Below are 21,934 nucleotides of genomic sequence, written 5' to 3' on the forward strand. Positions count from 1 at the left end.
GCGCGCATTGCCGCTTGTCGGCAGGCTGACGTGGAAAAAGTTCAAGCCAATCCAACTTTCTGAGCTGTGATGTACCTTTGCGTTGTCCAATAGGAACGACGCGTTGGGCCAAAACACGGAAGACTAGTGGCAGAAACCACTGATCTGTACAAAATGGATCGATGTAGAAATAAACCACTGATCTGTACAAAACAAACGTGTCACAGGACTGCTCATTTATGGAGCAGTTTTCTCAAGAAAAATCCTTGGAAATGTTTTTTGTTGTTGTTTGTTACCTCAGAATTTCTGATTACTCTTAAAAAAGTTTAGAACACTTGTAATTAAAATAGCTAAATAAATCAATAAATGGTTCTTTAGAAACCTTTCACCTGTAAATTAAAACCACCTGTTATTTCAGATTAGATAATTTCTTGTTTAACATAAGGAACCTCGGACATTTATTTTTAGACAAAATAACATGGAAATTTGTACATTTTTTTTTTTTAAGTCTGGTAGATAATTTATATCTCATTTCAACCAGAAAAACAGACACTGTAAATAAATACAAATGTTTATTATAAATGCAACAGGAAATAATTTAACAATTTAGCAGTGATTGTAAAGTAGGATTTCTGTGACATAAACCTCTTGATGAATTTTTTTAATGGTCATTTCAACTTGTAATTTTGACAAAATATGTAATTGCCTTTTAATGTTATCAGGACAGAGTCATTTCTAAAATATGAATTTGAGCACAATAAGTGTAGAGCTTCTACTTGTGCAAATGTCTTTTGACTTTGATTCGTGGACATTTTTAATGATCCGTTCATTTATTGTTAAAATATAAAATGAAACAGCTTTTTAAAAAATAATAGAGTTTTGCCGGTAATCTACAGATGTCTCTTGAGCTTGAGTCCCGTTGGCTGTTGGATAGTGTAGTTTTAAAATGATTGGAATTGTGGCATACTCTCGGTAGTTGCATGGTTGTCTTAGTTAGTTAGTTGGTTGTCTTCACACTATACTTTTGTGCCACTGATTTGGCCTGCAATGTTTTTGTCATGGGTTGAAAAGGTTTCTGCAAAGTAAAGCATCTACCATATTTTCATTGTTGTATGTGAATTTTCTGGGAGCTAGCTTCTGTCCCGGCTTCTGTCCTTCAGCCTAGCTGCTGTTTTAATGGAACTTAACGTATACTAATACTAGCTTGTTTATACTGGGTAGGTTTCCTTATGGACCACAAAGCCTACAGGTTCCAGTCCCCCGTCTGGACCTGGTGATGGACTGTCAACTTCAACAGAGATTGTGGTAGGAGGCGTGAGGCTCTGCAGCCAGTGCATGCTCATGTAGACCGGTGTGTTCAGTTTTGTTTTTGTTTATGCGTCTAAACTGTCCACAAACAACGTGGGGCCATGCGGATTATATGAAGGGTGAATCTTGCAGCTGCTGAATTTGACAGTACAGGCTCATATCCGATACTAAATAGAGGGAGGAAAAGTGAACTCTTGCAATATACTTAGTTGGGAGGCAATAATCTGCTCCTTATTATTGTTAAGAGAACTTTTCTTTCTTAATAACAAGGAGTCACAGTCACTTTTTTTTTTTTGAGTGACTGTGACTTAAAGTTGTCTTATTTACTGTTAAAAATGCACAGTAGCTTGCATATGATACTTTTGGCTGGATTTAAACAGTGTTTATTCCTGGTTTATGACCTGATTAAATTTCTTTGTTAAATTAGGTTTTCAGATGCCAAAAAATAAATGTATTTGATCTTTGTATTTTTTAATCACTCTTTTAGATTTACTGTTGTATACTGTATTTTGCAACTGGTGCAAATTACTTACATTCTGACACATTTCTCACATTTATAGTGGCAAATATAGAATATAAATGATCAGATGGAAAGTATATATCTATTTGTTGTTATGGTGTTAAAAATGTTAATAACCGGGGGCGCAATGCACGAGGTTGATGACGGACAAAAAACACAGTCTACCCACTTCAAAAATGTAGACTACACCACTGGTTGAAAAGGATTTACAAATCATTGTATTCTGTTTTTATTTACATGTTACGCAACGTCCCAACTTCATTGGAATTGGGGTTGTACCCACCGGCAAACAAAAAAGGATTTGCCTTAGGTTAGATTTGCATAACACATATCCAGGGTTCCAGCCACAGCGGGCGTTGCCGGGCAGCCCTGCCTGGTACTGCAAATTTTCGCCGGCTCTCGGGTTCAAATTGGCTCTGCCACCCAGCACAGAATTTCAGAAAAATGAACTGAAATGTTGCTGAAAATGTACCAATTTGATCGTATTTCAAGCTTATAGAGTCATAGTTTTGCAATTTTAAACCAGTAATTAAAGTAATAAGAAATATATTTCTCATTTTCTTTGTATCAAATCGCAAACAGCAGAGATCAGAGAGTAAAAAACTGAGTCAGTAAATTTTTCATTTAAAACAGCAGGTTTGACAAATCAGTCCAAGAAAAAGTAATGTAATTCCACTCAAATCGTTGAAAAACAGAAACAAACAAACAAAAAAAACAAACAAACAAACAAACAAAAAAAAAAAACTCTTAGGATGACAGAAAAACTGCCTACTTCACTGGATTACAAACTATTGTGTTATTTTTGAAGAAGAGAGTAAATGTTATGTCCATTAAATATTAATGTGTTTTTAACATTTTCAATGTTATTTAATTCAGTAACTTAGACTTTGACAGAAACATGCAAAAGTAACTTTGATCTTACAAATAATACAACATAAATATAATTTTTTGTTTATTATTCTTGTGTTCAATGCATCTAAGACCACCCAAAATTAGTTAAAAATAAGCTTGCCAAGAATGTTTTAGTTGAATAAAATCCTTAGCTTCAGGGAGGCCGCAAATCCAGGGGCCTGTGGCCCCTCGAAGCTATAAGCCGCGATCACATAATTTACCCTGCACTAAAATGGTCCTAGCTAGAACCCCGCACATATCACTGGTAGCTTCCACAGAGTTGGATACAATTGAAATGGTTCTAAGTAGTGGGTCCAAATGTACCTTGAAAGCGTACTCCAATCTAACCAGAAAGGGGAAGGAGACTGCCTGTAGTATTCTTTTTTCATTTAGCGTGTGTTCTATCTGCTTCAATTTCACCACCTGGTAAAACACAAGCACATGACAAACAATACAATTATGTCACTAGTATTTACTTCATATGATAAGTTTCATGTCTGTACTTTCTAAAACATCTGAAACTCAACAACCAACCCAAAATGTTTCCTATAATTCTGATTGTTTTTTAATTAAAATAGCTGTCAGATTTTTGACAGCTGAAGTGTGATGATTGCCTAATTCAATGAAATCCCTGTGGAAAATGGAGAGGTAGGCAAAACGTGGGCACACACACACACACACACACACACACACACACACACACACACACACACACACACACACACACACACACACACACACACACACACACACACACACACACACACATATAATTGTAAATACGTTAAAAATACATGGATGACACAAGAAAGTGAAAACACATTTCCATTGTTGTCTATTTAAAAAAAAATCAAATAATACAATAGAAGTGATAATAAAATAATAATAGTCTGTATATGATAACAAGAACATAAACAATTTATAAATATTTTAAGACAGTAAATTAACATAAAAAAATTACATAATTAACATGAAATAAAAGAGTTGAGCTCTTCTTCTAAAAACTGTTGAGGTCTAAGGTTCTAAAAAACATTCTGGACTCACACGCCATTCCAACTCATTATAGAAACTTTGTACAATTTATTACCACCCAAGAAAAAATATCAGGTACCTATTTTATAAATACTACCCAATCTAGAGCTTGTGGATCCCCATGGGCAACATGCTAGTATATACATACATAGACACAAAACACAAATTTTAAATGTGAGTGGCGATGCAAACATGATTTGTACCAAAGGAGTTAAAAAATTGTAAATACACACTATTACTGGAATCCTGAAACAAATAACAGACCAAAAAAGATCCCATAATCTGTGAGCCACATTTTTACAAATTTTACAAGTCAAATAGTTTTACTTGTGTAACTCACAGGGTAAAATAAAGGGTGACCGAGCACGTCTGCATAAGCCGAGCATTTGGGACACGTTATCTTCCGCCTACGACTTTCACATCAGTATTTACAGATTGAAACTCTCATGTAAAGCTCCTCTGAGGTTTTTAATGATAACATGGCTGCCTGTAAGCAAGGGGAAACTTTCCATTTCCTTTTTGTAAGATGCACAAGTTTACGTTACAGCATTTGTGTGTGCATGCTCTGTGGGTTTCTCAGTTGACACACAAACTAAACACTGCTCTTACTTCTCATAAGATGGGAGAAACTGTTCTCACATACTTTCTGTTTGTCCAGGATCTTCATGGCGTAGAACTGGTTTGTTCCTTTATGTTTGACAAGCATAACTCGCCCAAATGAGCCGGTGCCAAGAGTCTTGAACCTATCAAAGTCGTCCAGGCCTGTTGTGCACTGAGAAAAGAAGTTATCAGTGAGATGGCAAAGTGTGACAAGGGAGATGTTTCACTTCTGCTTATTGGTATTTGTGCAGCTCCTCAGATGCACTGGCAGGAAGGGTAATACGACATATGGCTCATATAAAAACACACAAGCTAAATGCTATGTTTGTTAAATATAAATGACTTTTATAGTTTGATGAAAATGCCTTACTATGAAGCAGAACAATAAAGATTAGACAAGTCAATCTCTGAGGCACTTTGCTCTAAAGGAAGTGGGTTAGGCAAATACAAACCATCGAACCACTTTATGACTTAAAAACAAACTGTGAAGTCGTGCGTGTTCAGGGAAATTAAAGTTTTACTTTTCTAAGGGAAGTTCAGCTTGATTTAACTGATATTACCTGTGGCGGACTTTCCCATTTTCTTGAAAAATCTTCTTTGGCTTTAGCTAAGAATTCTTTCACTACAAAAGAATAAAAAATAATCACAATTACATTTGGTAGAAGCACACAATCAGCTTCTCTTTAGAGAGAATTAATATACAAGGACAATAAACATGTTTAGAGAATTAAATGCTTTTTAAAGTCAGGCAAAAGTCAAATATTGAGGAGGCAAGGGTATACCTGGGTGGGTAGGTGGGGGTGAATACTTAAAGTACAAACATCGTAGCAGGAAATTTTAATTATAAAGTGATGCAAAGAGCTCTCGTGGGGTTTATAGAACAAGCCAATTCACAGACAAGCTGTTGTGCATCCTTTTTTATTTGGAGGTTAGGGTGAGAAGGAGCAATAATAACAGTTGCAAAGAAAGTCAAAACTGCAGGCATTAGAATGCAGACAATGCAATGTTTACGTCACAGCAGACATGAGCCGTCCAAAGTCACACAGACATGGTGGGTTAGACTGTGCTTCAATACGCTGCTAATGATTTAAATTCAAGCTTAATATTAAGGCCGGGCTGTACATTTACAGCCAAAATAAACTCAAACTGTCATGAGGCATAAAATTTGTACATATCTAGACTGAATACAAGCTCTGTGACTTGAGATGGCTTATGGAAAAATGAGCATACCAAAAGTCTCTACAGTTCACCAAGGGTTTGCAGGAACATTCACCCACATGGATGGAAATAATAAAGAGAAAGAGAAGGTAGAAACATTTATGAGGTGCTAAAAACAAGAACATTAGCATTTCAAGTGAATTATAAATGCAACACACAACAATGCGACACTAAAAATCACAACATCCTTGGCATGTGATGTAGCAAAACACTACATTTTCTAAAAATATTATTCCCTGCGATTAGCAGGCAATGCATAGCATTAAGGGAGTCAGTCAGACAATGTGCAAAATTTTTTGCAAATATTCAGTAAAAACTACTGCGTATTTACCAGATTTTTTGTTTACTCATTCAAATTTTGGATTCTGATAACTACAAATGAAGATTAGGGAATTCTCTTTTTTGGACCATTTTGGCAAGTGTAAACTTTCTAAATAAAATTAAAGCAGACAGACCTATTAAGTTGCTTCTTATCATGGGGTCCTTGTGACCAGTTGATACCACTGTTAAAGAGTACATGATTTAGATTTCTTCACATGCCTATTAAAAAAAAAATGCAGTTTTACAGAGTTGCATACAGACCTTTTGCACTGAAAGATTCCATTAACCCTATGCTTGTCCTGCTAATTGCAGGGAATACACAGTTCACCCGGAAAGTATTCACAGTGCTTCACTTTTCCACATTTTGTTATGTTACGGCCTTATTCCAAAATGGAGTAAATTCATGTTTCCTCAAAAATCTACTCACAACACCCCATAATGACAACATGAAGAAAGTTTTTGAAAATTTTGCAAATTTATTAAAATTTAAAAACAAAAACAAAAACTTAATGCGCCCATCTTTGACATGCACTGTCAACTGTGGAACCTTATATGTAGACAGATATGTGCCTTTCCAAATACTGTCCAATCAAGTGAATTTACCCCAGATGGACTCCAATTAAGCTGCAGAAACATCTCAAGGATGATCAGTGGAAACAGGATGCACCTGAGCTCAATTGTGAGCTTCATGAGAATACTTATGTACATGTGATTTCTTAGTTTATTTTTAATAAATTTGCAAAAATAAATAAATAAATAAAATTACATTGTCATCATGAGGTACTGTGTGTAGAATTTTGAGGGAAAAAATAGCTTCATCCATTTTAAAATAAGGCTGTAAGATGGCAAAATGTGGAAAAAAGTGAAGCACTGTGGATATTTCTGGAGGCGCTGTATCCACATCTTCAATAAATAAGCTAGACCACCGCGCTCAGAGTGCAAACCTCCACCAACACTAGTTTCCAATTCCACAAATTCTTACATTGGAAAAAAATTTACAAGGTCAAAGTACTATCAGAAGTGGCTTTTCGTAAGCTAAATTAGATTTGATCAAATGTCAGGAGTATGTATGTAGTTCATGCACTTTAAGTTTTTTTTGTGTGGTGTTATGTTTTTTCTCAACTCTTTTGGTTTTTTAATTCTTTTTCAGATAATTTTCACAGAACATTGGTTATTTCTGCTATACACAATTTGTCATTGCTTTTTGGCATTTGGTTTCTGACTGATAAGTGGAAGATCAACAAACAGGCATAAAATTGGAACCTCCATCCAATTTTGGTGGTGTAGGTACAGTGGGGGGAGTAAGTATTTGATTCACTGTCAATTTTGCAGGTTTTCCCACCTACAAAGAATGGAGAGATCTGTATTTTTTTTAATCGTAGGTACACTTCAACTGTGAGAGACAGAAATTAAAAAAAAAAAAAAATCCAGAAAATCACATTGTAGGAGTTTTAAATAATTAATTTGCATTTTACTGCATGAAATATGTATTTGATCCCCTAGAAAAACAGACCTTAACAATTGGTACAGAAACATTTTTCTGCCATTACAGAGGTCAGACGTTTCCTGTAGTTCTTGATCAAGTTTTCACGCACTGCAACATGGATTTTGGTCCACTCCTCCATACAGATCTACTCCAGATCCTTCAGGTTTGAAGTTTCAGCTCCCTCCAAAGATTTTCTATTGAGCTCATGTCTGGAGATTGGCTAGGCCACTTCAGGACCTTGAAATGCTTCTTACGGAGCCACTCCTTAGTTGCCCTGGCTGTGTGTTTGGGGTCATTCTCATGCTGGAAGACCAGGTCATGACCCATCTTCAATGCTCTTAATGAGGGAAGGAGGTTCTTTGCCAAAATCTCGTAATACATGACCCCATCCATCCTCCCTTCAATACGGTGCAGTCGTCCTGTCCCCTTTTCAGAAGAGCACCCCCAGAGTATGATGTTTCCATCCCCATGCTTCACGGCTGGGAGAGTGTTCTTGGGGTTGTTCTCATCCTCTAAACACGGCAAGTAGAGTTGATTCCAAAAAGCTCTATTTTGGTCTCATCTGACCACATGACCTTCTCCCATGCCTCCTTTGGATCATCCAGATGGTCACTGGTGAACTTCAAACGGGCCTGCACATGTGCTGGCTTGAGCTGGGGGACCTTGCTGCCCTGCAGGATTTTAAACCATGACAGCATCATGTGTTACTAATGTAATGTTTGTGACTGTGGTCCCAGCTCTCTTCAGGTTATTTACCAGGTCCTCCTGTGTAGTTCTGAGCTTTCTCAGAATCATATTTACCCCACAAAGTGAGATCTTGAATGGAATCCCAGACCAAGGGAGATTGACAGTCATCTTGTGTTTCTTCCACTTTCTAATAAATTATCATACATTTTTGTCTTCTCACCAAGAAGCCTGCCTATTGTCCTGTAGCCCATCCCAGCCTTGTGCAGGTCTACAGTTTTGTCCTTGATGTCCTTAGACAGCTCTTTGGTCTTGGCAATAGTGGATAGGTTGGAGTGTGATTGATTGAGTGTGTGAACAGGCGTCTTTTATACAGGTAACAAGTTCAAACAGGTGCAATTAATACAGGTAAAGATTGCAGAATAGGAGGGTTTCTTAAAGAAAAGCTAATAGGTCTGTGAGAGCCAGAATTCTTGCTGGTTGGTAGGGGATCAAATACTTATTTCATGCAATAAAAGGCAAATTCATTATTTAAAAATCATACAATGTAATTTTCTGGATTTTCTTTTAGATTCTGTCTCTCACAGTTGAAGTGTACCTACGATAAAAATTACAGACCTCTCCATTCTTTGTAGGTGGGAAAACCTGCAAAACTGACAGTGGATCAAATACTTATTTCCCCCACTGTAAATCCATAACAGAAAAATGTGAGTGACTAAGCACTTTTGATTGAGATATAATGCAAAATGTACACCAAATAGGCTTGTCAATATTACATTCAAATGTCCACAAAATACACAATCCGGATCTGATCTGGATAAAACTTTGTCAGGTGATAGTGAGTGCCAGTCTGCACCTCACTTTCAAATATGACAGTGATTGTGCCACATTTGATTAAGATACAATGCAAAATCTACATTAAATTGGGTTTTCAATGTTAAATTTAAATGGCCACAAAATCTGTAATCTGGATCAAACTTTGTCAGTTGATAATGGATACCATCCTACATAATGCGCTTAAATATGAAAGAAATTCAATCTTTTTTGACAGAGGTATGCATTTTTGAAAATTTGTTCAATGTTAAAGGATGGGGATTTTTCTAGTTTTCTAAGATTTTTTCTTTACTTTGGCCTATGACCTTGAAAACTGAACCAGTCCTTGCCTATCATAATGATATATGAAAAATTGTGGGTTACAGGCTCTGAACAGCCTGTAAACCCAACAGACAATCAAACAGAAGTGAAAGCATAAACTACGCCCAACTTCACTGGCAGAGGTAATAATGGCCAAATTTACCCGTATTTCCACCAAATTCTGTTAACAATTACAACATAAACAAGCATTTTTATAAATCCTGGCGAAAATGTGGCCTGATGTGGATATCTTAAATTTTGGGGCACATCTGCATTTTGAATCTTCACAAAAGAATTATAGAAAATGGCACCTGTATTAGTAGTGTCATTCCTTTTTTAGCTAATGCTTCGCATTACATTAAATGGCTAGTAGATATTTGTGTTCCAATTAGATCAACTCCGTGCTATCATATTTCTTAATATTTAAGCCTATTCTACTTAAAACACCTCTCAACATCAAAGGCATATCCCTCTACCTTACTCTGAAAAATAATACTCAACTATAAATTTCATTGGAAAGAAGGAAAAAAAACAGTGAATAAAAAAGGACACTGTAGGAGTGACAACAAAGAATATAACAAAGACACATTTTATACAGGATGCTGATATGATGATACATGACTGAACCACACAACAACTGTGGTAGAAGCAAAATTTGTGCAAATACTTTAATTGTGCATTTAATGTAAGGTAGTAATAAACCACAGAAACTAATAATGGCTAAGGTGCTAGGTTGCAGCTTGTTGTTGCAAGAAATCATAAACAACTGTCTCAAACAGAACAAGGAACAATGCATGCATGCAACATATTCACACTTTCAGGCTGATCAGACCCTATGTATGCATTTCTGCAAGATGAGCCAAAAGCTTTCTGTAAGCTGCAGAGGCTGGTGGACACAGTAAAACCAATGCCACACTTACTCAGTTTATCCCAAATGATGGTAAACTCAGACACATGAGGCCCCTCACTCTCTTGTCCTTTGTGCTCTTGGCTACCTTTACAATATTTGTGGAAAAATCGGCTGGCAAGGTCATCCAGTTTTGGGAAGGAGTAGTCTTTTCCATGAGCCATATTTCAGAAATAAATTTCTGGATGGTTACTTAAAAAGTTCAGACACTGTGGTTGCTTTCAGACACAGCCAAAGAGTGATACTTGTTTCCTGTATGCACACAAGCACAGTGCAATATCTGGCTGATCACATAGTGTGACGCTTCCTGTTTGAGTACGCTGCTTATGTATGAGAGTTCAAATGCTTGTGTGCTTAGAGTATCCTCGAACCAATATAATAATATCCTGTGCAAATGATGTTGCCTATTGACACAGGTATACAATGTAAGCAAAGCACACCAAGACTCACCCTTATGTCAAAAACTATCACGCCCACTTAATCAATTGTGTGTAGTTTATCATGCTCTCTGGTGGTAAAGTTTAATAATGCAACTGCTAAGAGAGCTGAATGTTATAATTACATACTCCCTTCATACTTTTTTGCATTATTACACAAATTAAGGTTATGTGCCTGAATAACATTAAAAGTCTAAGCAATTTTGCATTCTTTCAGCCTTTTTTGAAATAAATTAGCATATATATATATATATATATATGCGTGTGTGTGTGTGTGTGTGTGTGTGTGTGTGTGTGTGTATACACACAACCCCAATTCCAATGAAGTTGGGACGTTGTGTGAAATGTACATAAAAACAGAATACAATGATTTGCAAATCCTCTTCAACCTATATTCAAATGAATACACCACAAAAACCAGATATTTAATGTTCAAACTGATAAACTTTATTGTTTTTGTGCAAATATTTGCTCATTTTGAAATGGATGCCTACAACACATTTTAAAAAGCTGGGACAGTGGTATGTTTATCACTGTGTTACATCACCTTTCCTTCTATCAATTATCAATACAATACAATAAGCGTTTAGGAACTGAGGACACTAATTGTGAGTGTCACGACTGGGTGTAAAAGGAGCATCCCCTGAAAGGCTCAGCCATTCACAAGCAACAGGGATCGAAATACATTTTTTAACCTACTTGCACTGGTGCTAGTAACAAAAAAATTACTTGCACCAAAAAAAACAAAAAAAAAAAACAAACTTATTTGCACAACCAAAAGTCAGTCTTATATCAACCTTAAAACTCCTCCTCTGATGTGTCACTCTTCCTGTCTGGGCCCGTAAAGCCCCTTTTTTTCCACACCGGGGCTGGTCCCGTTGCGTCATGTGTCGTCATGACGCCGCCGCGTGGAAGCAACTCAGTGCCGAGACAAGCAGCTCGACGCCACAACAGTGCGAGGGGCGCAAAGGACGAAGCAAATCGGACAAACAAAAATTAAACATGTTTAAAAAAAATTAAACGTTTAATTTTTGTTTGCGTTCTGTGCTCGATGCAGAAATTAAGTGGTTTCAGCGCAAGTAAGAGCAAAGCAACGTTACTCGACGTGACTGGAAGCCACAACCTCACAAGACGTTACCCGACGCCAATGTATGATTCCTGTGGCCTGTGTTCCATTGTTCCTGAAGTATAAATCACGCAGGATTGTTTTTATACCATGTACACAATGCAGTAAAACTACATGGTCAAAAAAAGAGCACAGAAAAAAAAAATCAGTGTTAAATAAAGGACAAAAAGAACATACAGCAGTGTTCAGAATAATAGTAGTGCTATGTGACTAAAAAGATTAATCCAGGTTTTGAGTATATTTCTTATTGTTACCAGTCTGTTGTTGACGCTACAAACTTAAAACTATTATGTTCAAACTGCTTTTTTTTAGCAACCCTGTGAATCACTAAACTAGTATTTAGTTGTATAACCACAGTTTTTCATGATTTCTTCACATCTGCAAGGCATGGAGTCAACCAACTTGTGGCACCTTTCAGCTGTTACTCCACTCCAAGATTCTTTAACAACATTCCACAATTCATTCACATTTCTTGGTTTTGCTTCAGAAACAGCTTTTTTGATGTCACCCCACAAGTTCTCAATTGGATTTAGGTCCAGGGATTGGGCAGACCACTCCAAAACATTAATTTTATTGGTTTGGAACCAAGACTTTGCTAGTTTACTAGTGTGCTTGGGGTCATTGTCTTGTTGAAACACCCATTTCAATGGCATGTCCTCTTCAGCATAAGGCAACATGACCTCTTCAAGTATTTTGACATATCCAAACTGATCCATGATACCTGGTATGCGATATATAAGTCCAACACCATAGTAGGAGAAACATGCCCATATCATGATGCTTGCACCACCATGCTTCACTGTCTTCACTATGAACTGTGGCTTGAATTCAGAGTTTGGGGGTCGTGCCACAAACTGTCTCTGGCCCTTGGACCCAAAAAGAACAATTTTACTCTCATCAGTCCACAAAATATTCCTCCATGTTGTATGGCTGGGGGGCCTGGCTGCCTTTTTGTTTCTGTCTTTTGTTTTTCCTTCCAGGTGGCTTGCATTTGGGACTGAGTGGCTGTGTTGCTGAGGTTATCAGGACCTCACCCTGATCACCTGCGGCTCGTCAGGACTCACAGCTGAGGTGCATCTATATGGATTGGAACATGGTGGCATTTAAGACTGGAGTATACAGTGTGTATTTGCCAGAGACTCGACCTTGTGACCAGACGGGTGAGATCGTCGTCTCGGGAGCCATCTCATCATCAGTGGATGCAGAGAACGTCCAGGGTTTGATGCACGGTCTGTGAAAGAGGAGGGGGTGAGGTCTCACGCTCGTCAGCACACTTCCTGAGGTACGTTAGATTTTGTGACTAACATTTATACAGTCAGTAAATGTATCGGCTTCCACTGCAGTGGAGTTTTGTGAACTGGATGTTCCATGCCTGCAGGTTGGGAAGCTGATTAGTAATCAAGCCAGGAAGTGTTTGCTGTTTGTACACCTTTAAGTGTTCTCTCTGTGTGTAGAGTGTGGACTCACATAAAGGTTCCTTCTTTCACAGACTCGGTTTGTTGCGGCCACCTGGGGGGTGTCGGCGGGGTCCTTGGGTCCGAACAGCTTCTGGCTCCGGACCGTTAGCGCTGCTGGGAGCGCACCACGCCAGACCGCACTTTCTTTTGTTATTTTTTGTATCACTGTTATGTATTAAATTCAGTTAGCCTTTGTACCGTGCTCTGCTTATTTCATACTGGGTCCTTCAAACGCTGGTCGGTTCTCCGAGCTGCGTCCGACACATAACACTCCATTTCTCTTTAGGCCAACTGATGTGTTCTTTGGCAAATTGTAACCTCTTCTGCACATGTCTTTTATTTAACAGAGGGACGTTGCGGGAGATTCTTGCAAATAAATTAGCTTCACACAGGCATCTTCTAACTGTCACATCACTTACAGGTAACTCCAGACTGTCTTTGATCATCCTGGAGCTGATCAATGGGTGAGCCTTTGCCATTCTGGTTATTCTTCTATTCATTTTGATGGTTGTTTTCCATTTTCTTCCACGCGTCTCTGGTTGTTTTGTCCATTTTAAAGCATTGGAGATCATTGTCGATGAACAGCCTAAAGTTTTTTCACCTGCGTATAAGTTTTCCCCTCTCCAATCAACTTTTTAATCAAACTACGCTGTTCTTCAGAACAATGTCTTGAACGTCCCATTTTCCTCAGACTTTCAAAGAGAAAAGCATGTTCAACAGGTGCTGGCTTCATCCTTAAATAGGGGACACCTGATTCACACTTGTTTGTTCCACAAAATTGACGAAGTCACTGACTGAATGCCACACTACTATTATTGTGAACACCCCCTTTTCTACATTTTTTTTACTAAAAGCCCAATTTCATAGCCTTAAGAGAGTGCATATCATGAATGCTTGGTCTTGTTGGATTTGTGAGAATCTACTGAATCTACTGGTACCTTGTTTCCCATGTAACAATAAGAAATATACTCAAAACCTGGATTAATCTTTTTAGTCACACAGCACTACTATTATTCTGAACACTACTATAAGTCCTGCTCACAGACTGATTGCCAGAGACAGGACATGTCCACGTCAACTATAACTCCAGACATCTCCCCATTTACTCACTGACGGTTCGTTCACGTGCACGCACGCATTTCGCGGTCAAAGGAGGAAAGCTTAACTAACAGAACTCAGAGCGCAGACCTGCAGCTCAGCAAAAAGAACAAATATAAACTAGAAGAGAAATCAAATTGCACAGTGTGGCTGCAGCCAAACTGTGCACTTTTATTTCTCTGTGCAGAGAACCTGCAGGCTGCGTTCTCACCTCCTCTCTGCCCCCCTGCTGCAGATATTCCTGCGTCATCATGACGCCACAGGAATCAACTCGAAGCAGGTCCGGTGTGGTTGAGTTTGAGGGAAGAGCAGCAGCAGCGACAGCAGGGGCAGACTTTTTTTTTTTCACTTGCGCGCGCGAACGAATCGTCACAGCAACTAGCTCCGTGTGTGAGAGTCATAAAATGCAGGGAAGATGAAGACAACACACTGGAAATGTTTTTTTTCCTTATTTATTCCTTTATTGGTTCATTCTATTGGTGCTTATAGTTGATAAAACCTGGATAAAGTTACTTGCACCAGTGCTAGTGCAGTATAAAATTACATGCACCGCTTGAATAATACATGCACAAACTAGCACATGCATGTACTATTTCGAGCCCTGAGCAAAAATGGGGAGAGGATCACCACTTTGTGAACAACTGCGTGAAAAAATTGTCCAACAGTTTAAGAACAATGTTTCTCAATCCAGGATGCCCAAATCTTACATCTGTAACCCCACTTTTTTAGTTCATGAATTTGCCCAGAGGGACACCCCTGATGTGTCTAGTTCTGGGTTCAATCTAATGTTAAAGTCTCCCCCATAAATTACTATGCCCTGGGAGTTCAGCATGAGGTCGAGGATCCATTTGTAAATTGGCCAATCACTTCCTGGGGGGATGTAAACATTTATAATGGTGATTTCAATTCCCTCTATTCTCCTTGTTATCTTAATAAACCCGCCCTCATCATCTTTTAATTCTGAGATACGCTCATAATTTATTGTACTCGAAATTAGAATAGCCACTCCTCTCCTATGACCTTGATTAAACGAGGAGGAAAATACATACTTAAAGTCCTTTCTCCTCAGTTTTTCATGTTCAAATTTGCTCAGATGAGTTTTTTTTGGAGGAGAGCGATCTGAGCCTTCTCCTTTTTTAACTTTGACAAAATTTTACTCCTCTTTATGGGATTTAACACCTCATTAACATTGAAAGAAACAATTTCTAATGGTGCTCCTGACATGGGTATTTAAAATAACATTAATAACACCTTTCCCTACAAGAGTTGACTGTAAGTGCAATGCAGAACAAAACAGAACTACTTCCCACAGAACTACATCAAACATTAGGAATAATAAAAGAAAACGAAGTGCTCCTTTCCTTACTTCCAACCTTGTGGTCCATTCACAAACCTGATCCAAGATTGAGGGATAGCCTCTACTCCCCGTTAGGATTAGGAGGCCCCCCATTGTGACCATGGGTGAATCTCAATTCTATCCCTCGGCCCTTCCCCTCACCCCTTCCCCTCTGTTTTGCACGGGCACGAGAGACAGAGGGGTGTCTCAATTCTCTTTGTGGAGTGAGGCGGAGGGCTACAAACCTCTCCAAACGGAGTGAATCTGGATGCACACTCCGTTTGGAGGGGTAGGAGGAGCTTACTGCTGTCTCCGAAAAAACAAACATGGCGCCGAAAGAGCCGCACAAATGAAAGCCGCTTTCATTACAAATTACGCTGTTTAGAAAGTTATAACTTGCCAAAAAAACTTTACAGGCAGTTGTCTATGACAGCAACATGTATGCGGCTGGATGCATGTTGCATATATTGTCGTTCTGAAGAATATTGTAACTTCGCTCGTGTGCTGAGGCGTTATAATACATATACACACGAATGCTACGATAAGACACATTTATATCTCACAATGGAGAAAATCACGATAAAGGATAAAAAGCTTCAACAGTTTGTTGCGCCCTCAGATGGTCAGGGAAGTAGAGCTGCCACAAACGACTATTTTGATAGTCAACTAGTCAACGATTATTTTTGCGATTAGTCGACTACTCGGACCATACGCAAATTGTAGCTTATCACATTTTATCGATATCGATACCATTATCGATTCTGCTTATCGATACCTCCTGGGAATTTTCTGGGTGCTACGAGTAGGCTTTACGGGTTTTCTATGTCAACAACATTTTATTGAGTCTTAAAGTAAATAAATATCAAACTGGTCACTGGATCCTTGATCTCTGGACATAGATAAAAAAAATCTGTAGTTTTTGTCAAAAGCATTTCCTTTCAGACATTAACGGCATGGATGTCTCTCCATACGTTTGAGCTGAGCTCAGCTGGCTGTTGGAGTCTGCAGGTCTGCAGCCATACAGTCTTGGGCTGCTGCACGTCAGTGCAGGACGTCTCATTTTGGGAAGAACAAAAAACGTTTTGATCGATTGCAGTTTATTGTTTGTATTACAATGTTTGGAAAGAGGTGTCATTTGATTTAAACAGCGATTTCCTTTGAAGTTATTAATTCCGAGCGGACTCTTTCTAACTTGACTCGGCGGTGCAGCGTTTGGAGCAACGGCACGGAGGATGATTCTCGTTTCTTTCTCACAAGACAGGAGTCCCAGTTAGTCACTTTAATCTGCACAAAAGTGACTCATGATTGACATATTTTAATAGCTTTGAGAGGGGATAAGAAGTGGAGTTGCCGCTTCTGAAGAGGAGCGAACCAAAAATCCAACAAAGTAGCAGATCGAAGCACTGCTTCACTGGTTCAAGATTCAAAGCAAATGACTCGTCGACTACTAAATTAGTTGTCCACGGTTTCAATAGTCGACGCAGTCGTGACTAGTCATGGCAGCCCTACAGGGAAGGAGTTCCAAATATGAGGGCAGCTGAACAGAAGGTACAGTCTCCCATGGTGTGAAGTTTTGTGTGAGGGGGAAGAAGAAGATTAGCATTGTGTGCACTGAGGGAATGGGAGGATGTGTGGGGAGTGAGGAGGTTAGGGTTAGGTACTACATTTTTATTTCTTTTAATTCAGGTTGTAGAGATTACTTTTCACTGTGAGTTTAAAGGGTAGAAATTTATAAATTTTAATATAACAAGCCTGAATTTTTGTTTTGTTTTTTGATGTCCTAAAAAAATTAAAACATGTAAAAGCTCAAGGGGCAATAATCTTTTCACAGCAATGCACAGTAACGGAGTGTTGTGTAGAGCACTGGAAGCAGTGCTCTATGCCAAAAGTCTGTGAAAAAAAATTAAAAATGTTTAATTTTTTGCATCCATTTGGTGAACCCCTTTGCATCCCTCAATGCAGTGCCATGTAGGGCTGCACAAGCTCAGCATCGTAAGTACGCCACATTACGCAACTCTATGTTGCCCCAGTGTGAAAGGGGCTTTAGTGATTTTTGATTTCAAAGCCTAGGTTTGGTGGCCACCAAGGTGACCCCTGCTTGTGTCTTGAATGCAGTATCTGTAAATCCTCTTTCTTCCATATTTACATCCTCTCAAGGTGCTTTGTGTGTTGAGATGTGATTAGTATTACTATTATACTATTACAATATATATTATAGCTGAAATTCATATTTAGTTAACTAATTATTTGATCAAGAGAAAAGTAATTGTCAACTACTTTAATAATCCAATAAAGATTTTTTTTTTTTTTTTTTTTTGCAATGGCAAATGCCAAACTTTGAGTGGTCCTGATTTTTAAATACAATAATGTGCTTGCTTTCCATGTTTCATACATTTGTAAAATGAATAGTTTTGAGATTTGCAGTTTCACTTGGTTAAAACAACTGATACGAAGGAATTATGTTTAGCCTTGGAAAACTGCTACACATTTTTTAAATCAATTGGGGAAAAAAATTGAAAATATTCATGAATTATAACTCTGTTATCAGATTATGTTTTTCTGTTGGCTAGTTTCATGAAAATGCAACACAACAAAATTGATAAATCATGTTCAACTGCAGCCACCTTGTTACATCTAAAACAGCCTTTCTCAAAGTGTGGACCACTGGTGGTCTGTGAGTGAGCCTGAGTGGTTTGACAGTACATTGGTAAAATGTCACATTTTTAATTAAATATATTACTTAAAAATGTTTCTGAAACATTACACCAAAGTCTAATAAATAGTAATATGCTGTTCTAAAGTATTGTTTGAGTGGTAAGCCAGACCTATTGTTTTGGATGTTTGGAGAGTAAGGTGGTCTGAGAGATTTTTTTTTTTTTTTGGATTAAGTGGTACTTTGTCTGAAAAAGTTTGAAAAAACACTGATCTAAAATATACCCACAATTTTAACATCTGCTTTGAGTTCTGCTTTGTGAACAGTTTGTGCACAGAGACCCAATCAGACAGCAAAGTAAACAGACTCCTCCCACTTTATGGTACACTTAAAATGCACTGAGGGTGGTTTATCTTAAGGAGTTATCCTGTATATGAAAACATTAGGTAACACTTTATATTAACTGCGTGCTATAAAACATTAGTAAAGCATTTATAAAGTGCAAGTAAATGTTTAACTAACTACTTGAAAAACATTTACAAAGCTTTCTTTTTTATTAGTTACTCATTGGTAAGAACATAAATAGATGGCTTAATAATTATTAATAACAAAACATATATTGTCTTTATAAAACATTTACAATTTTTTTTAAATTCTCTATAAACCATTTAAGAAAAGTTGATCATTAACAGTTCATCATTTACAAATGTAAAATCAGACACTCATTAGTAATAAAAAATACTTTACAAATCATATTTTTATTCTCTTTACATTTTCTCCTCACAAATTATTAAGCATTAATAAACCATTAGTTGATGCTCAATGTATCCTTTATGTACCATTTGTTAATAATGTACAAAGCTCAAGTCTCTTTCCCCATCACTGTAAGTATGCAGTTTTAAAGAGTACAGATTTGTTTTATAACTCATTTGTATATGCTTAATATATATTTTAATCACAATCTCAAAATGTATCCTTTATGTACCATTTGTTAATAATGTACAAAGCTCAAGTCTCTTTCCCCATCACTATAAGTATGCCATTTTAAAGAGTACGAATTGTTTTATAACTCATTTATATATGCTTAATATATATTTTAATCATAATCTTAAACAGTTGACCAATTCACTTTTATATGTCCATTTATAAATGCTTATCAACGCATTAGTAAACTTAAAAATACTATTATAAAGCCTTTACAAGCTGTTAGGAAAGTATTTGGTGTGAGCTTAATAACTAAAGTGAAGGTTAAATTTGTTTTATAACTCATTTGTATATACTTAATATATATTTTAATCACAATGTCAAACAGCTGACCAATTCACTTTTATATGTCCATTTATAAATACCTATCAATGCATTACTAAACTTAAAATACTATTATAAAGCCTTTACAAGCTGTTAGTAAAGTATTTCGTGTGAGCTTAACTAAAGTGAATGTCAAATTTGTTTTATATCTTATTTGTATATGCTTAATATATATTTTAATCACAATCTCAAACAGTTGACCAATTCACTTTTATTTGTCCATTTATAAATGCTTATCAATGCATTAGTAAACTTAAAAATACTATTATAAAGCCTTTAGAAGCGGTTAGTAAAGTATTTGGTGTGAGCTTAATTAAAGTGAAGGTTAAATTTGCATTATAACTCATTTGTAGATGCTATTTATATGTGTTAAGCAGAGTCACCAACATTTGGCCAATCCACTTTTATATATCCATTCATAAATACTTAACGCATATTTTGTTTTCAAGAATTGGTACAGCGGTATTAGACAAGGAGTGCGGGTTCATTCTTCGCGAAATGTTAAAGTGTTCGGTTAGGAGGTGGTGTTGATCTGCGAGTAATTGCGCCGCCATTAGTTGCTAACCGGTAGCTAAACATGGGTTCAGAACGGGCCGGTATTATCCGCTATGCGATAGCGGCTAATCAGCTAAATGATATCAAAAACTAACAAGGTTTTAATTCCGATGATATAAATTCATATCGATCAGGCGGATAGCCTCTCGGACGGAAACAAAGTGTCTGCTTGATGATTTTCAACCTTAGAATCCATTAAGCAGTTAGATTTGGTACAACACCGGTTAGCCAATGCAGCTTTCGCTAACACTTACGCGCATAGCTGATTAACCACCATTTTCGGTGAGGTGTCTGCTGGAAGTGTGCGTGAGAATGCCAGTGATTAAGCAACATTAGTCCATACGATCCAAAAAATGTTTAAAACCATTTTTTTTTTATTGTAATCTTTCCCCTCGGACCTTCGTCGACAATGAAAACAGAAACAGGAAGTGTCGTAGGACGTCTTCCTCGCCATTTTAATTTGTTGAACAATTGTGTGAGCCGCCGCTATCTGTCGGTGATATAGTATTATTTGCACTTGTTATTGCAGCCATTTGTCGACGAGGTTAATAAAATCACATCTTCTTTGGTTTGAAAAAATGGGTTTATATTCCTTAAAATGATTGGGTGCTTAAAATTAAGAAATGTAATTAATAAAACAAAAAATAAATAAAATACTGGGTGCTAAAAATGAAAATTAAGAAACTGAATAAAAATAAGCACTAATAAATAAATAAATAAAAAGATGGCTCTGGGAAAAAGCTCAATTTGAGGACCTCCATAACTGGAGGTACAGTATTTGCGAGAGCTAACAAGGAAAAGAGGAAAGAATTAGAGAACAGAGAGCAGGCAGCAGCTAAAAGAACAGAAGAGGAATGGCATGAACAAATAGGTGCAGAAAGAAGTCATTATTGTGGGACTCTTAAATGTTTTATAGAGAATTTAAAACAATCAAATGTTTTATGAAGACATTACATATTTTGTTATTAATAATTAAGCCATCTATTTACGTTCGTACTAATGAGTAGCTAATAAAAAAGAATGCTTTGTAAATGTTTTACAAGTAGTTACTTAAGCATTTACTTACACTTTATAAATGCTTTACTAATACTTTATAGCGTGCAGTTAATATAAAGTGTTACCAAACATTAAAATATTATCATTTATATTTATGCATTTGGCAGATGTTAGTTTTATCCAAAGTAACTTGTAATTCCATTCCCATGCAGTGCCGGGAGCTTCTGTGCAAGGCGATGACCTGCAAACAGGGACTAAGTCACGGCTGTGTTTTGCTCAAGGACACTCTGCCACACAGACAGGAGTAGCTGGAATCTCATCCCTTGACTCTCTGGTCAATGCACAGCCTACTCCACACACCGAGCCATGGCTCCTGTTTACATTAAAAATACAGACAACAATATCAAGGGTATACCAACTTATTCCCAGATAACTGCAGAATTATTTGAAGACAATAATGTGTAGCTTAATGTAAGTCATAAAATTGTGAGTCTGCATGGTTACCTGCAAATCAGAAAGCAGGTCAAGAACAGTCCTATTCAGAAACAATACTGGCCATGGTATGGTTTAGTGGTTTATCCAGGTCATTAGTGGCAACTGGACACACTAAACACATCACAATGCCCTCTGGCCACTGCTTTCAAGCGAATGATAGAGCGCTTATGTCCCAAAATTGCCTTGATGGGGTGCTGCCACTTCCTGATGTTATAGCAGTTACGTGTCATTGTGTGAGAGCAGTTATCCTGGTATGACACTGTGATTCACAGAAAACGTGCTGACAGGTGAAACATTAATACATGAGGTGTCTGTCCACATCAACCAGACAGACACAGAGACAGTCACATACATGAAGCCAAGCAGTTCATGGACCTGCTCTGCCACCGGTGA

The 21,934-nt window shown here is 37.4% G+C and overlaps 1 protein-coding gene across 6 annotated transcripts in view; it reads right to left on the reverse strand.

The window, feature by feature from the left end:
• prkacba (protein kinase, cAMP-dependent, catalytic, beta a) overlaps positions 1–21,934 on the reverse strand; it is a 62,223-nt gene that overhangs the window by 36,484 nt on the left and 3,805 nt on the right. The window contains exons 1-5 of one of the 6 annotated variants that reach the window (XM_034179931.1): positions 10,094–10,350; positions 5,561–5,569; positions 4,891–4,952; positions 4,374–4,502; positions 3,023–3,121 (exon numbers count right to left, since the gene is read on the reverse strand). In XM_034179931.1, the coding sequence (XP_034035822.1) occupies positions 3,023–3,121; positions 4,374–4,502; positions 4,891–4,952; positions 5,561–5,569; positions 10,094–10,244 (450 nt within the window). In that variant the 5' untranslated portion in view covers positions 10,245–10,350. Of the gene's footprint in view, positions 1–3,022; positions 3,122–4,373; positions 4,503–4,890; positions 4,953–5,560; positions 5,570–6,003; positions 6,052–10,093; positions 10,358–21,934 lie in introns of those variants that run through there. The other 5 variants (XM_034179934.1, XM_034179933.1, XM_034179936.1 and 2 more) reach the window with 5 other exon arrangements.

Source organism: Thalassophryne amazonica, chromosome 10 (genome assembly GCF_902500255.1).
Source record: "Thalassophryne amazonica chromosome 10, fThaAma1.1, whole genome shotgun sequence".
Taxonomy (NCBI): domain Eukaryota; kingdom Metazoa; phylum Chordata; class Actinopteri; order Batrachoidiformes; family Batrachoididae; genus Thalassophryne; species Thalassophryne amazonica.